Source organism: Cyphellophora europaea (genome assembly GCF_000365145.1).
Source record: "Cyphellophora europaea CBS 101466 unplaced genomic scaffold supercont1.2, whole genome shotgun sequence".
In the NCBI taxonomy this organism is placed as follows: Eukaryota; Fungi; Ascomycota; class Eurotiomycetes; order Chaetothyriales; family Cyphellophoraceae; genus Cyphellophora; species Cyphellophora europaea.
The window spans coordinates 1,388,303-1,404,923 of NW_008481808.1; the positions used below are offsets into that span (position 1 = coordinate 1,388,303).

At 54.6% G+C, this 16,621-nt stretch overlaps 7 protein-coding genes across 7 annotated transcripts; 3 read left to right on the top strand and 4 right to left on the bottom strand.

The window, feature by feature from the left end:
• Positions 1-942: 942 nt before the first annotated feature.
• On the top strand, positions 943-1,682 carry HMPREF1541_02030 (GTP-binding protein ypt2; the record flags this gene model as incomplete). The annotated part of the gene is made up of 3 exons (XM_008716386.1): positions 943-972; positions 1,031-1,298; positions 1,351-1,682. The coding sequence occupies 3 exons, from the start codon at positions 943-945 to the stop codon at positions 1,680-1,682; spliced, it is 630 nt and encodes a 209-aa protein (XP_008714608.1).
• A 955-nt stretch (positions 1,683-2,637) lies between these two features.
• Positions 2,638-3,210, bottom strand: HMPREF1541_02031 (uncharacterized protein; the record flags this gene model as incomplete). Its single annotated transcript, XM_008716387.1, has 4 exons — positions 2,638-2,772; positions 2,848-3,076; positions 3,125-3,140; positions 3,198-3,210. 4 exons carry the CDS (start codon positions 3,208-3,210, stop codon positions 2,638-2,640), a joined length of 393 nt encoding a protein of 130 aa, XP_008714609.1.
• A 2,144-nt stretch (positions 3,211-5,354) lies between these two features.
• Positions 5,355-8,675, top strand: HMPREF1541_02032 (uncharacterized protein; the record flags this gene model as incomplete). Its single annotated transcript, XM_008716388.1, has 1 exon — positions 5,355-8,675. One exon carries the CDS (start codon positions 5,355-5,357, stop codon positions 8,673-8,675), a length of 3,321 nt encoding a protein of 1,106 aa, XP_008714610.1.
• An 846-nt stretch (positions 8,676-9,521) lies between these two features.
• HMPREF1541_02033 (uncharacterized protein) lies at positions 9,522-10,661 on the top strand (the record flags this gene model as incomplete). Its single annotated transcript, XM_008716389.1, has 1 exon — positions 9,522-10,661. One exon carries the CDS (start codon positions 9,522-9,524, stop codon positions 10,659-10,661), a length of 1,140 nt encoding a protein of 379 aa, XP_008714611.1.
• A 1,074-nt stretch (positions 10,662-11,735) lies between these two features.
• HMPREF1541_02034 (uncharacterized protein) lies at positions 11,736-12,512 on the bottom strand (the record flags this gene model as incomplete). The annotated part of the gene is made up of 1 exon (XM_008716390.1): positions 11,736-12,512. One exon carries the CDS (start codon positions 12,510-12,512, stop codon positions 11,736-11,738), a length of 777 nt encoding a protein of 258 aa, XP_008714612.1.
• Positions 12,513-14,016: 1,504 nt separating this feature from the next.
• HMPREF1541_02035 (uncharacterized protein) lies at positions 14,017-15,270 on the bottom strand (the record flags this gene model as incomplete). Its single annotated transcript, XM_008716391.1, has 1 exon — positions 14,017-15,270. The coding sequence occupies one exon, from the start codon at positions 15,268-15,270 to the stop codon at positions 14,017-14,019; it is 1,254 nt and encodes a 417-aa protein (XP_008714613.1).
• Positions 15,271-15,818: 548 nt separating this feature from the next.
• Positions 15,819-16,544, bottom strand: HMPREF1541_02036 (uncharacterized protein; the record flags this gene model as incomplete). Its single annotated transcript, XM_008716392.1, has 2 exons — positions 15,819-16,163; positions 16,212-16,544. 2 exons carry the CDS (start codon positions 16,542-16,544, stop codon positions 15,819-15,821), a joined length of 678 nt encoding a protein of 225 aa, XP_008714614.1.
• Between the last annotated feature and the right edge of the window lie 77 nt (positions 16,545-16,621).

Below are 16,621 nucleotides of genomic sequence, written 5' to 3' on the forward strand. Positions count from 1 at the left end.
GCTCCTCGTGCTGTGTGCCAGGCTCAGGTTAGCCTCAAGTGTAGGACGCAGGCTAGAGAAGGCACGAGTAGCCCTATCGGTGGCTCGTACTGGCCCAGATTCTCAGTCGCAGCAGTATACCCAGATTAGCTAGGCGATGAAAAGCTCGGGTAGCTCACACTGCAGTTCTTGCGGAATGTCATGTCAATGTCGAACATTGACGTCATTTCATTTGGATATTCTTACCTTCAGCTTGTGGAGGCTCGGGTACTGGGCCCGCTAAGCCCGCTTTCTCTCCATATGCATCCCCCAGCGGAATAGAAGATTCGATACTCCTTCAAGGCTGCCTAAGTACAAGCGAGATCTCAAGCCTGCCAGATCTTCAAGGTTGCGGTCTGGGTATTAGAAGATGCGCCACGTTCCTGTTAGGATGTGTCTGAGACGACTGCGTCTGCGTCGCTCACAGTAACGAGCACAATAGAGCATGCTGGCATTTATGCTGTTGCCGTCTCTTGATTGAGCCTTGATTGCCACCGACGACCTTGCGCAAGCGAGGCAGTAAAGTATTGAAAGCTAACGGCCGTGATGGGCATGTCGTTTGACGTCCCCACGGCTGCCAAGAAACGCTGCGGCGCCCCTGCTCGAACCTCGCTCCAGGCTACATCATTCACCTGCGTCCTCCCTCCACTTCCGCTTCCGAACTTCAATCTGTCGCACCATTTCCCGCGTAACCACTCGTGCCCAAAGGATCGTTGCGCATCCTCCATAAGCATTCAGCAGCCTTGTTCAAGCTGTCAAGCAAGCATACAACCGGCAATCGGACCATTTGCAGCGTCCTCGAGGCAGACCGACCGGTGATCACGACCGCTGCCCAACGACATTGAGTGCCTCATACTCGCCTCCTCTCACTGTTCTACGACTGTTGGCATTCTGTAGCCCATATCGCCTTCTTCAACAGCCGCCATGGCAGGCACGCGAAACTACGACTTTTTGGTACGCATGCCCTGACACCGCTCCCCCCCTCAATCAAGATCACTGACGTCGAACGCAGATAAAACTGCTCCTTATTGGGGACTCTGGTGTTGGAAAGTCATGTTGTCTACTGCGGTTCTCTGAAGATAGCTTCACCCCTTCATTCATCACTACCATCGGTATCGACTTCAAGATCCGGACGATCGATCTTGATGGCAAAAGAGTCAAGCTACAAATCTGGGATACCGCCGGTCAAGAACGTTTCCGAACGATTACCACAGCATACTACAGGGGCGCCATGGGTATCCTCCTCGTATACGATGTTACTGACGAGAAGTCATTCAACAGTGAGCACACTACTCTGAACCTTTTTCGATTCGTACTAACCAGTTCGTTAAGATATCCGGACTTGGTTCTCCAACGTCGAGCAACATGCATCAGAAGGTGTGAACAAAATCCTGATTGGCAACAAGTGCGACTGGGAAGAGAAGCGCGCAGTCTCAACAGAACAGGGCCAAGCCCTTGCCGATGAACTCGGCATTCCCTTCCTTGAAGTCTCGGCCAAGTCCAACATCAATATCGAGAAGGCCTTCTACTCATTAGCCTCTGACATCAAGAAGAGATTGATCGACAGCAACAAGGATGCTCAAGCGGCGCAAGGTGGCGCCGGAACCGGGGTCAATGTTGGTCAAGGTCAGCAAGCCGGGGGCATGGGCGGTAAGTGCTGCTAAGCCCGAGTCTGGTGCTTTTCGGGAGATTTGGGATCTATACAGCACACTACAGGATCAAGGGTCACTTGAACGCAGAAAGTGCCAGGTTTCCTTCTCACAACACCGGGGAGCCTCGATTCAAAGGCAAGCCATGGCTTTCGAGAGTCTCTACCAAGCCATGGACGACAGATACTCGAGCGGACCAGAGCATCAAGAATCGATAGAGTCAGGGATCGCCTTCATAGAGTGTCGGAAACACCGATTCTGCATCGCGGTTTTACATTTCCAAGGACTTTTTCAAGATTTGGTTTGCTTGCCTGCAACCGCATTCTGGACGGCGCAGTACGACGGATGGGCAGCTGGCGGGCGGGTAGGTGGGGAGACGCCGAATGCTTTTTGGCATGCGGCGCTCTTAAGTACTAGATATACGTGCTCAGAACGAGAATGCGAGCGTTTTTCCTAATGATCTATTTCTCGCGGAAACATGAAGCTCCAGGCATCGCTACTGGCGTGGCATCTGCTATGAGAAGACAGGCAGGGAAGCTTAGGCCGGGCTCAATGGTCGTGGGGTTAGAAAAGGGGCGATTCGTACAACTTTGATATCGGGGTCTGCTTCCTAGAACGCACCACCGCCGCCAGGGGTCAGACGAGGGACCAGAGTTTGTCTTGTGGGTTGTATTGGCTGCACGTGGGCTGGTATGTGTTGCCTACCGCAATCGCATCGACGTTGTCTCATATGCTCTTTTCACTTCCGCGCCCCCGTTTCTCTCCAACCAATTATGATCTTCCATGTTTGCCCCCGCGCACTCAAGGTGGCTGCTCCCAAAGATGCTTCGTGGATGTGTGTTTGGTCGTGCAAGTCGTGAATCCCGGGTGGATTATTGCTGCGTCGGCGATTTCGCCTTGAAGCCAGTTCTCGAGCTCTTCGAAAATCTAGATTCCTCAAAGCGAAAGCTATCGGCGAAGACATGCCGGTCTAGTAGCCAGAGCCGACGAGGTAGTCGCCCAGCTTCTCAACGGTGTTCGCGGCGCTGCCGGGCTGGACGCTTTCAGGGTAGTGTGCGATGAGGAGCGCCTGCTTGGTCTTTCGGATGACGATGCCCTCCTTGCCCTGCAATAGATATGTTGTCAGCTCCTGCGCTCAGAGACACCGTCTGTAGACTAGGCGAGCCCTTAGTCTCCTTACCTTCTTTCCGTAAATGCTGGTGTCGTCTGCCTTGAGTACTATGAACTTTTCACCGGCCACATGCAACCCGGTGCTCTGAATATTCTTGGGTTCTGCAGTATCTTTGAAGGCAGTGACAATTTCTTGCATTTCCTGCGGCGAGACCTTGAAATTCGATGAGGTTGCCCAAACGCTGTCGCCTGCGGCACTGACGATGGCGGCTCGGTCGACATCACCGGTGCCGACGAGGCTAGGATGGGGTTAGACGCAAGAATGGTAGACATGGAAAAGGTCATACCTTGTGTCAACATATGCTGCGAGTGGTCAGCGCCGTGTTCGACAGCATACAGGTTGAGGGCACGTCAACTTACCTTGCCAAGACATGGTGGGAGGCACTTGAGATGTCTGAGACTAGGAAATGAGTGGCCTGTCGGTGCGACTTGGGAGCAGGGTATCGTGGGTCGTAAACGGATAACAGACGCGCTGCGTTCGATGTCAAATGGGACTGAAGGGTCGGATGACAGATGCGTTGAATGTAGGTGAGAGGATGGACTGATGGAAAGAGAGTGGGGTGCACCTTGAAGATCGCGGGATGAAATTTCGAGCGGTGGTTGATACCTCTGACGTTGCAAGGCGTTGTTTGTTTGGAGGGGCGGCGGCCGAGGGCTGCCGCGCCGAGGCATGGGGGCTGCCTTTCAGGCGGTTGAAGCCGATCTTGCAGCGCCAAACCCCGCCAGAATCACGCAAAAGCTCCCTTTGGCTTTTCTCTACTATTCAAGCTTCCTACAACTCTACACAGACCTCGCTCAGACGCAGATGAGTAGCAGACAGCAAGCATGCGCAACGCGTGGAGGGGCAGCTGCTCGTCGCTTCGATGCGACTGTCATCAGGCGATCGTAGCAGTAAATACCGCGCGGCCAGCGAGCTATACCGAACCAGAGTCAGGCGACACCATCATAACAGGATACCCATTCATGCGAAGTTTCTAGCGAGCCCCCAGTTCAGTGCATCTTCCCAGCCATGCTTGCACTGCGCTACATGTCCAAGCCTGGTTCTACCTCGACGTCATTGACGTACTTGGTACTCAGTTCGAGATAGAGGCAGCATGGACCAATATTGTCCTTCGAGCTACTCCGTCCCGGCCCGTAGTTGTATCTCCGTACCTATGACTCTCAGTGAGTTAGAAGCGGTGCTGCAGCCACAAAAAGGGGTCCTCTTATAGCGCGACGCCGGCGCCACTGAAGTTAGCCTTTCTGTTTCGTTTCGAAACATCTGCACAACATCTGGCACGGTTGTGTGCAGCAGGTCCCAATCCACATGGTGAGGTGAAAATACCCTTCTTGCAGCTGACGTGCTCGCGATGACCCGTTTATAGAACCGGAGCGGCGTCGACATGTCAGCGCCATGGCTCTCATTTTCGGAACTGTGACCATCAAAATGATCCAAAACGGCAAAGGCAGCGTCGTTTCATCGAACAACCACGAACCGGGGGTTAAAATTAATCGACAGGGGATCGGCATCTCGCTTCGGGCGATTCGCAAGACAAGGACGCGCGACCTATCCGGGGCTGGGAGACAGTATACAGCGCTCTTGTACTCCGTACTCGCACAGACACGAGCTCATGATCAGCATTTGCTGTGTTGTAGCCCAGCATTGATAGTTACCAGTCTCCAATCTCGTTATCCCGGTCGCGTGGTGGACTGCTGTGCATGTTCTGTGTGAGTTAATCCTGCTGACCGACGTTGGCTTTAAGCTTGGCTTATCCGCGTAACCCGTGCCAGTGATTGGGCGCCTCGAGCGTGTCCCCACTCATGTGAAGCACACTATTTCTCCTTCCATCTCGAATCCTGACCTCTGGCCTTCGAATTGACCTTGAATCCATGGTCTCTTGCACCCACCCTCTTCTCAGATGGCCGTTGTGTGCCAGCTGTGCCGTTCGGCTGCTCTGACTGGCATTGTCAAAGATTAGTGTCAGCCTTCATCAACTCAGCCGCCTCGGCAGCACCCGCTCGATGCACCACTCCACCTCGTACTGCTCTGCTTTTCGCCTGTGTCACTCTCTCAAAGCGAGCTCTGAGAGGCCCGCCGTGGTGAGGAGCGAGATTCGCGCCCTCCCCTCATGCCTGCTCGCAGCTCGCAATTCCAGATGCTGGCAGCCTTCCATCTAAGCAAACCCTACCCATGGCATGGTAATTAACTTCATCAGCACTTCTTCCCTGTTCTTTTCCTGCCTACCCCAAGCTACAAAGCTTTTACAACATCTTGATTGCAATCGTTGCTTCACCTTCTTTTCTATCAGATTGTTTCCACAGCTTACAGATCGTACGCGTTTCTGCCGCTTGGCAGGATTGACCCAGGCTTTCTCGTTTCTACCACAATTATTGTTTCACTTGCCCCAGGCCCCTTCGCTTATGTGCTTGTCTGTCGGTCGTCCTCGATGATTTTCTTTCGCGGACCTCCACATCACTGATTAACTTTTCCATCTCCTTGCTCCGTTGATGGCATCTGCACCGGCTGGCCTGGTCAGTATGCCTAAACGATGGCTATCAAGGACCGGCCGCCACAATAATACTCCTATCATTTCTTCACCCAAGCCTCCCATCTTCCATAATAATATCGATTTCGATTTCGCCTTCACGGATCTCCACTCCCAGCGAGCCGCCGAAGTCGCCAATCTCTCCGCCCTACCCTCAGCTTCCCCTAACCATGTTCGACCAACTACTTCAGGTGGTGTAAACGACCGACCGCGGAGGAAGCCCGATATCGACCTTCATTTCAAACGACCGAAGACGTCAGAGGGCCCTTCATCGCCGCCATTGCATAAGCCCGAGTCGACCAAACCTCGGTCCCAGTCCGAGGAAGACCTCATTGGCGTTGCTATTGGAAGTCCTGGACACCCACCAATGGCTTTCTGCAACACCAATGGCGAACAGAGCCCTCATTTACCAGAACATGTCTTTGGTCTACAAGGCCCGTTTCCGGAGCAAGCACGTCTTCAGCCCGCGAAGTGGAAGAAGCTAGGCAATCTTTTTCGAGCCAAGCAGGGCTTCTCTAAGTCAAAGCATTATGAGGAGATCGATCGAGGGTATGATCCGGGCCCCAGACATCATTGGTATAAACCTAGAGCGCACACGCCTGAGCCGATTGGAGTTCCACCGTCAATACGGATCGACCGCGAGCATACCGAGAAACTTCACGAAGGGAGCGAACCGAAGACAATCCTCGACCTCGAGCCATCGCCACCAGTTGGTCTGGTTTCTACCGGCAAGAACGGTGCAGACTATCCACGTCAGCAGGCCTCGTTGCCGAAGCTCGACACCAGCGAGTCGGCCCTGCGCAGCCTGCCGTCTGCGAATTCCTCTTCGTCTCTCCTTGCTCGTAGGAGCCGGACTCTCGAGAACCTCAAGTCGCAGAACCTGTCGAGACCATCGACTGAAGACTCACGGAATGACAAAGCACCCAAGTCGGCCGATCGACCACGTTCAGCACGTCGTCAGAGTACTCCCACCTTATCGTATCCGCCACCAATCACCGGGCCTAGGTCTTCCACACATTCACCTGCCGTCAGCAAATACTCGTTATTCCCTCCTACACAAAACGGTAAAGTCAACATAAAGTCTCCAACCGCAGGACGCCTTGGAAGATCGAACACGTCGCCTGCTCGCCTCTCCCCAGCGTCATCACGATTTCCCGCGGCGGATGTTTGTCCGGCCCAGCAACGTCGTGGGGTCGTCAATCCGCTTACAGACGGCACAGGTGTAGCGGCAGTGTCTAGCCCGGAGGAGCACACTGCGTCAACGCAACGCACCGACAAAGAGCCCTGGAGTGCTGCGCACTCAACGAAATCTTCTGCCTCCTCTTCGACGACAATGGAAGAATTTTTCTTCGACATCAAATCGTTCCGAGATTCTCGTGGAGTAGACCAAGCCGGCCAGTTTGTCATGACACGGCCCGATTCTGTCCAGGTCTCCCTGGCTAGGACGCGGTCGAAGCTCAATGCAGCAAGTCGGACAGACAAAAGGCCTGAAACCGAGACAGAAGCTGAAACCAAGGCGCCTGGAGCTCCTGAGTCAAGTAGGTCAACCATAACGGCTAATAGTACGCCAAACCCCAACGACAGCCGATTCTCTGTTACCACTGCCATCTTCGACGAAACGATAGCAGCAGTTGAAGCCATGTCGCTGCCAGCCTCTATGAGGGACAAAGCCGCTGCCATTGCGGCCCAACTGCCTAATTCGAAACTCGCTCATCCGCATTCAGGTAGCAATCAATCCAACCAGATCGGTGCTGATCAGATGGCGAGGGCACGAGCGAACACTCCTCCAAAGCACGCCGCCTCAACGAAGCTGCTTCCGCCCGACCCTGGAATGCCCTCTTCGCATGTCACAGCCCCCCGCAGAGGCTCGGAAAGCAGAGCGACACCTTCTCAGATAGCCGAGGATCCGGCACGCCATACTGAGAGCGTCAACTTGTCCGCGGAAAGGGTTACGGTCGCTTCAAGAGGTATCTCTCCGAACCCGTTGTCGTCCGTCGCTGAAGATGATGTTTCGTCGAAAGCAGCAGAACCCGCTATTCGGAAGGAAGATGCGGCTGTGAAGGCCGAGGAGAAGCACCAAAAGCCATTGCCTGCAAAATCCGAAGCGCTTGTGTCAAGGTACCGAGCTGAGTCTCCCGTTCACGTACAATCGGCAGTCCCTGCCATCGCTCCATCGCAGATGACACCCTTGTCTGCCACCTCGGTGTATTCGCAGTCCTCCCAGAAGCTGCCTTTGTCCGCAACGCCCAAACCCCAGCCCGAACCCGTTAACAAATTAGTCCAGGGGGCGGCGGCGAAAACTCGGCTTCATGATAGACCTATCGAAGAGTCCCCTACTATCCCACAGTCTCCAGGTCCTGGGAAACACAACCCGAACCGTTTCACACGCAAGGAAAGACCACCTCCAGTACCCGAGAAGGACTCGAAATTCATTCCTATTTCGAGGTTTGCATCGAAACGCACCGTTGAGAAGGTTGAACAAGTGGGCATTATTCCGATGAGGATGACTAGGTCAGCGACCGACAGCGCAGTTGTGTCACCGGCGCTCAGCCAAACGAGGGTTGGCGGCTACCGAAAGCCGGAACAAACCGCGGACGGCACCAGGAGACCACTGAGAAGCGAAACCCTGCCCAGTGCAAATTCACCGATGCTCTCGCAAACGGTGTACAAGCCATCTCCAAACCTTGGGCAACCACAGGCTCAGGGTTCGCCCCAGGCAAGAGAGGGCATAACTGTCGTGCAAGCGAAACCAGCCGCAGAAGTATCTGTTGCACGGACTGTAAGCTTATCCAGAAAGCAAAGCGCGCGGGTCATGGTTCCAGGCCCGAAGCTGCAAGCTAGACGAGTCGAAGAAGAGGCCAAGCAGAAAAGCAAAGAACGAGTGGCCGCGCCGACGGGCCTGGGCCTAGTCATGGGTGACCCGGCTCCCATGCCAAGCCACAAGAAACAGATCTCTGAATCGTCGCTTGATCGCGATCGAAAGGGGCCCCTCAATTCGAATCCTAGCACCCCAGAGCATGCCATCGAAGATCCTGTTGAGATGGCAGAGCGTGAGAAGGCGCAGAAGGCCGCAATTGTCGAAGCAGCCAAGGCACGCGCTCGTGCCAGGAGGGCTGAGTCGCAGAATAGAGAACAGAAAGAGCAAGAAGCAAAGGACAAGGAGCGGATTGGGAGCTATCGTGATAGCCAGGGCGAGGACGAGAAAGCCAGGTGGGAGATCCTAGAGAAACGAGCGATGAGTCCCCTCCTCGTTGAAGGTCAACGTGGGCATAAGCCAGGCGTGAGTGTCAACGTTATCCTGGAGACTGCATGAAAACGCGCTGCCTCTCGACGAATTGGGAGGGAGGGGGGTCGGCGTTTTGATGCTTGCATGTGAGATCTACATCAGATTGAGTCTGAGATGAGGGGAGACCCCTTGCCTCTTCCACCTTTATGCATAGCCTGGGTGTTTTTTGAGTGTCCGAGCACAAGGAGTGGTGCTGAGCACCTTCCGGAACACTACTGATGTCATGAGCTTGGACACCCCGATTGACGATGACGACTTTCCTATGTAAGCATACTCGAGGCGTCAGTCCTACGGCTCCTGGAGCGAGCGAGCGAGCGCCTGCTTGTAGAGTGTCTAGAGATACTATGGCTGGAATATGCCTACAAGGTCAAATACATGCATACAAGAGACTGCTTCCATCCACGCATTTCCCACCAGATGTGGTCACATTCACGATCCGGTGCTCCGCATTCGAGGAGTACATTTCCATCGACTCAGCCGTTCACCTGGCTTCCAGCCTTGTGGTGGTTCGGATAAGCCAGGGTATTGATTGGATGCATTGAACAGATAACTGCGGGTGCCTGGGCTGAGCTACAACTCCACGCACGGGCACCCCAACCAATAGATTTGCGGGCGCCTGCTGTGTGGCTGTGACGCGTGAGTTCGTGCATTATATCCGCTTCGGCTCTAGACATTTGTACTTTTGGGCCGAAGCCTCCAGTGGTGGAGTTGTGGTACTCACATATAAGGAACGTCGACTGGCTCTCCCGCGCGAGGTGAGTCTCAATCTGAGACTTTGCTGGCTTTTACGTAGCTACAGCGACCGACGTTTCTGCGCAGAACGGGCTGTTGACGAGCGGGTCCCACTTCATCTGCTTCAGAAGGATTTTAGAGATGTCGCACGAGGACCTCAAGTCCAGCGCGCACGTGTGGGGCGGCGACGGCAATGAGGGCGACAACAGTCAACAGCGCCAGTCTTTATCAGATGCACCTACGCAGCAAGAAGCGACGCCTTCTGACGCCCCGCCTGCTTACTCGTCGAGTAGCCACGGCACCAGCACCGGCGCCAGCACCAACCCAAACGCCAGCACCGGTATCGCCACGACGACCAGCACCTCTCCGTCTCGCTCCCACCCCCCCACGAACCCCCTCGCCCAACTCGCCAGCCTTGCCAGCCTCCCCTTCCACCAATACCAAGTCCCCGCCTCAGCCCTGAATCCCGACCGCACCACCCTCACCACCACACACGCCCCCTTCCTCACCAACCCGGACTCCCTCACCAACCTCATCCTCCAACAATCCGCCCTCCCACCCAAACCCTCTCTCCGCATCAGCGGCACCCACAAAACCTCATCAGGCGAAACCACCACCGACTTCGACCTGACCCTCAGCCTCCTCCCGCTCCTCGACGTCACCGAACCATCCTCATCACGTCTCCGCCTACATCCCCCACCACAAACCTCCGGTGGCGGCGGCGGCGGCAGCGGCGGCAGCAAACTCTTCTCCAAATCATCCTCGTCCTTTTCATCCCGGGAACGCTCCCCCCTCGACATCTGGGCCCGCCACTTCTGCGTCACCGACAAGTCGGAGCACCGCAGCCTCCGTCTCCACCGGCGCATCGAGGGCGTCTCGGCCGCCGCGGCACTGCTCGAGGGCCACGTGCGCACGCTGCTCGCCGCGCTGAAGTACCGCGGTAAACTGGACGTGGCTTTCCCGGTCGAGTATGAGGACGTGGTGGTGCATAAGCGGCCGGGGAACTGGTTGGTGGGGTTGTTGAGGATTTATCCGGAGAAGAGGTTTGAGGTTGGGGAGGTGGTGTGGGGGTTTGGTGGGTCTGCGAGTGGTGGTGGTGATGATGGGTCGGTGTTGGTGGGGTTGTGGTGGCGGGAGTGGGAGGGGGTGGTCCGGAATGCGGTGCTAGCGCGCGTGAAGGGGAGGGTTGGCGTGGAGGATTGGGTTTGTTGGCGGATGGGCGCGAGGGAGGCGGAGAGGAGGGTGGAGTGGGGTGTGGATTGGGCGGGTGATACGTTTTAGTGTATGGGGGAGCTTTTGGTGGGGAAGTGGTGGATGTAGAGTTGTATCTCACGCTATAGACTTGTTAATAATGACGCACGATGCTCGCACGGCCAGAACTGTTGTGGGAAGAATGGTTGATGTGGAAACTGTAGCTTTGGATAGTTCGTGTCGCTGTACGCCATATCAGATCGAAGAAAGTGCTTCAAGAAGAGAACGCTTGTAGTATGTCTCAGCGGAGGAGCAGTTGCCGTACGGAGCAGACTTCGGATGCGGTGTCTGTTGGGTTAGTCGTGTTGGACGCGTCAATCATGCGCACTGAACGACAGCGACAACTGCATTGACTGGTTCGTCCACCTTAACAATCTGTTCATCAGGGAAACAAAGCGGTGTGGAAATGCGAGATCGAAGAAATTCGTAACTGAAGGGTCGTTGCCCGTGCTTGCAGGCACATTGTCGAATATTCATGTGTTCAAATACAGTACAAAGAAGTTGGAGAGGTATCGAAAGTAAAAAGTAGGCCATCAAGCCCGTATTAGAGAATTTCATGTAGGTGTTCGCTAACTTTTAAGACAATAGAAGGCGCTGCAGGTGTTTCGCTGATGAAAAAGGGACCGGACCTGCGTGGGAGCAACAGTCTACGCTTCGGGGTCTCGTGGGTATCATCGTAAGTGTCATGGCTCTGCCACGTAAACAATCGTTGAGTCGTTCTGAGTAGGTGACATTCGTCTCGTCTAAAGCGCACTGCGCTGCTCGTCGTGACGCATGTCAAATAGTGGGCAAGTTGCATTCCGGTGCAAAATTCTTGGTGCGACCCGGACGACCGCCGACAGGTATTGCCATCCACAGATTTATCGTTGAATGGTGGCTCTGTCGACCGAAACACGCCGTACTATACGCCGGGATCGCTAAGTGCTTCAGCACTTCGTGTAGGAAGTCTCCAGCTGTTTTCCATGCCAGAAGGCATGTCGGCGGATAGCTTGAGGATGTAGTGAGCCTGATTCGCTCAACTCTTCAGGGAAAAATGTTGGCTTCGTCGTCCAGGGTCGAGAAAGGTTCATCTTCTGGCAGGACCAAGATGCCTGACGGGGACGCTCACTTCATACCAGTATGTGCATCCAGAATAATCGTGAGCTTAGCGCCCTTGTCGTTAGCCGGCTTCAGGATCTCTTGCAGCTCGGACGGTTTGATCATGCCTTCTTTGAATGACCGGAAGTCGACCGGGTAGATGGTTTCCATCTCTTCATCTGCGGTGGCAGGGCTGCTTCGAGAGGGTTTCTTGCCTTTGGCTTTCTTTTTGTTGATCGACACACTCCCATGGCCGCTATAATATATTACGAGCTTTTCGCCCTGCTGTGCATTCTTCGCGAGCCAGAAGAGCGCACCGAGGACGTTTTTCTTGGTTGGCTGTCCAAAGGGTCCGTTTTGGTCGTCGGTCAAAAGTATGATGTCCTCTTTTCGATATCGCTTGACTTGCTGGAGGTACCGCGACAAGTTGCGAGCCTCGTCTACACGCCCCCTCATCTCGCCCTTCTGGTTGAAATAATTGATTCCGATCACTACCGCTCTGCCTACCGATGGTAGAGTTAGGTTCGGAGGAGTTGATGGGCTGTATGCGCTGTGTGACGGGGCTGGGGACAGATGCTGCATGATGTGCGGACCCGGGGTATACGCTGGCGTGGTATAGGTAGGGGAATGCTGCTCGACAAAGTACTGCTGAGGGTATGTCGAGTGCTGTTGTGATGAGAAGGCTGAGATTTGTTGGAAAGGAGGCTGGTATGACTGCTGCGGAAGGGTGAAGGGCAGATAAGGCATTTGGTTGCTTGGGTAGACATCACCCTGATCAAAGGGCTGGTAGGGTGGAAAGGTCATTGTCGTGTAGAATGACATGGCCGTAATAGAATACCTCGTGGGGTGATGGATGTGATGTCGATGGATCTGCAAGAAAGGGTGTGGGTGTGGGTGTGGGTGTGATATGCTTTTGCTTTATGGTGAACAGCAACTACCCGCGAGCCCTCGCTCTGGTGCATCGGGTGCATGATTCCATTTTCATCCTCCGGGGTTCCGAGAAGACGATCTGGCATTGGTTAACCACCGATTAGCTGGTCGAAAGCCGTGGGCACGCTGATATCTCCTTGTTGGGGCAGCCTCGCACACCACAGTGCCACGGCAGACGGCCCGGTGGAGTGACTGAGCCACACCCGCGTGGCATGGAGAACGATGTTCGCGCGGGTTTTATGTCAAACATGGTGCAAATAATGTCTAATATGAGCTCACTTTGTGAGCTTTTTGCTGAGGTATCAGCGAATTGCGATGCTTTCAGCTGGCTTTGAACTGAACTAAGCCTCTTGCAGAAGGGCCAGTCGAGTAGCAGGCCGGGAGCAACACGGGGATGCCTAAAACGTCGAGTCCAACCCTGCTGAGACGGCACTGCCGCACTCCACGCACTCCAACTTTGCATACTCAGCGTGACAGGGGTCAAAGAACGTTGGATTTTAGCCTATTGATGCGCGATTGAAAATTTGTTCCCCGAATGGCAGGGCTGGACTACCACTCGCACGGGTTGCGCAAAGTGGTTGGTATCTTGTTCCTGCATTAATGCGCTCTCGCAATAGCCTCTCGTGTTCCCCAGATTCAGCTCTGCGAGGGTGCGGCGCCTCCCGACTACGCTGCTGGAGCAGCTCATGGGCTGGCAGCACTGAGACCGCGTGTGTCCGGAATGACTGAGACCGAGCTGAAGTCCTAGATTCATCGAATTGCTGGTCAATAATTAGTGCCGCCGAGATGAGACAAGAAAGAAATGGCCGGTTGTGGCTTCTTCCTGACCGATGTCATTGTTCGGTCCGTACATGAGCTATTTCTCAAGAACTTAGCTGCTTTGGCCTTCGTGCAGGAGCCTTGTGTTGCTGCCGACGTCAACGCCGGCCATTAGACCATTATTGTTCTCGAAAATTCCTCTAGGACCACAGTACGGAGTATGCAAGGAGATCCAAGGCTCGCGAAACAAGGCTCGGAGCCGCTCGGGCTGCTTCGGGCAGAGGCCCTGCCGAAAGCCATCTCTCCAACTCGGATCTTCGCCCAATGCGACCAAACAGGATCTACAAGTGGAAGGGCGACTATCACGAAGACCCGAGATCTCTGCGATGCTGCAGCCATCATCTGCACGTGCTCGTATCTCTGACAAGGTTTAGATTCACATCGGGGAACGATCTTCCATATCCGCCTTCGCCTACGAATCCGACCGACTCGTGAGCGCCTCGTGGGGTAAGCATCGCAATGGAAGCGCCCAAACCACCATGCAACAGCACCACTGCCGCTGACTGACCGACTGACTTCCACACTAATGCGGGACGAAGCCGGAGTTGCGCTGACGCGGCTACGAAAGAAATGCTGAGGTGTTAAAGTTCCAATTGTAGCAGTCCACGCACTCGCTGTCTCGGTCTGAGGCGCAGGTCGGGGTGGTGTTGTACTTCTCCAAGACTTCAGAGATGACGGTGTTGATTTGATGGTTGGCAATGCTCAAATGCCATCCCAGATCCCCAACCGTGTCATAAGGGCATCGTTTGCCTGTGAAGCACTGGCTTTCGAAAGCATATCCTGCAATACCGCAGGACGATTGCCACCCGTTGCAGGCTCCCATGAATATGGGATCAGCAGTATTGCCGATGTGGTATGTCGGAGGCTCGTTGGAACCTGTAAGACCAAGTCTTTGTGCCGGCAATCTTTCGGGAGGTGACTCGAAGGTCACGACCGGCAAGCCGAATGTATGTCCCACCAGCGAGGCCACAGCGCCGCCGAGCGAATGACCGACAACCCAGAATTCGGAGCCTGGGAACTGCGCCGTCACGTTTAACATGACACTGAGTGCCGTAGCGTAATAGCGGTCTTTCTGTCCAAGTTCCTGGCTTAAACAGGTTTCGTTGCACTGGTAAGTATCTGAGGGACAGTTGCAGACTGGTGGGTACGGGTATGGGTCAGGCCGCTGCGACCCACAACAACAACTAAAGAGCAAATTGTCGTTGACTCTGTCGGAGTACCGCCATTTTTCTCGGGGATCTACCGTGGTGCCCTTGAAAGCAACGATGATCGTCTTGTTCCACGTATCGGCAAAGACATGGCCTCGGAGACCATCGCCATCCCAACCAAAGCTTGATGAATAGTTGAACTTCAGGCTCGTGTTGAGCCAGTCAGGCTGTGAAGGATCAAGGACGTACGCATCCGACGTCATTTTGGCCAGGTTGATGACTGTTGCGCGGTCCGAAACATCAGGCCCGGAAGGAGCAAAGACTGAGTGGCGCTCTGGAGCGGCTACTCCAACCAGGTCGGAATCTGACTTGACAGCGGGCTGCCATGGCTTTGCAGCAACTGCGAGCGGCTGCGGGACGGGTCTGCTGCCCAATGCCGTGACGATATCATTGATAGTTATGTAACCAGGCACTTCGAGGTCATCGAGATCGTGGAAGAATGCGGAACGCCAAGTGAAATCATGCAGTTTTCTCGCTTCGGCTGGCTGCTGAGCAAGAATGGCGGGTTCCTTCGCAAGCAGTTGCTGCTGTTCTGCGTTCACTGATCTGCGCAGAAGGAATAGCCTAACGAAGAGAAAGGTGGCGCCCGCCCGATAGAACCACATAGTGGATGCTTAAGACTCCCGAGGTTGCACAATTGGCTTATCAAATGGTACCGGCAATCGAGAAAGACATCACAATACAGATGATTCCCATAAGGTGAACGTCGGGTACCAGGCAACAGCGAATGCTTCCCAAGACGTTGGTTGCCAGAAGCGTCGATCTAGACTCATTCCGCTTTCATGGCGTTCGTATCATTGGGCGGACTATAGCGGAAATACACGCAGCGACCGGCCTGGCATCAGAACAACACAACAGTAGGCATGAAGAGTAGAAGATACTTTTGAAACAATGTTGCAGTGAGCTCATCATCATCCTCAGCCGCCACTCAAGGCTTGGCGCCTGGAGCTGCAAGGCTGTAGTATGCTAACCAGCTCAGGAACAACAATCCCCCTCGAGGGTCGCGCGAAACTCACGCAAGGCCATTCATTCAGATTACACCTGACACTTTCGAGGTCGACTCTCGATCTAGGACTCGGTCCGGCAGAACTTCGACATTGCTTCCAGCAGCTGATCCAGAACTTCCAGCTTGCAACGGGTGCGCTCGTTACTCTCACAGTAGCCGTCGAGCTTCAGACTCAATCAGGTCCAGCAACTCATCGATCGGGTTGTTCCAAAGCTCTTGATCACATGCATCACTCTCAATGTGCTGCAGAAGCCCGCTCACGTAGCGGAAGGTGGCGTTGCATCCAGGGCACTCGAACGACCATGAGCCACCGCCGTTCGTGGTGAACATATCAGCGTAGATGCAGCCCAACGCCCAGTCGGCGATATCGTCGCTGTCGGTACCAATGCCGCATGTCCCTCGTTCGAGGTGGAGGACCATGGCGGAAGTGGTAGCGAACTCGCGATCACAGCCATAACACTCAACATCGCGCTCGAAGTGGACTTGCTTGTGCTACGACATAATCAGCATACTCATACATGAAAATCCCTGGCCACTGACCATGCGAAGGTTATTTTGGTTCTGGAAAACTTTCATGCACTCGCAGCACTGGAAGTGGACATCCTCGCGATGACGGGCGAGGTCGGAAAGATCGCCTACATCGTAATTGCATCGATCGCAATGGTTGTGGAGGGAAGAGTTGGCGAGGTGTTGGCGGAGGGCATCGGGAGATATGAAAAGCCAGCTGCACCTATTGCACCACTCACTGCGGTGAATACTCGCATTCGAGGCATGCTGGAGAGCGGCGTGTCGACTTCCAAAGGATCGGTCGCAGGAATTGCAGGAATATTCATCGTCATCTTCATCAAGGACGAGCTGGTTTCCGCGGGCCATGACTGTTGCTGTCAGATGTGATGCGCGAGATCTAGGGGAGGGCTAGAAGAGTTAACTTCATCTGCGCATTGGAGACC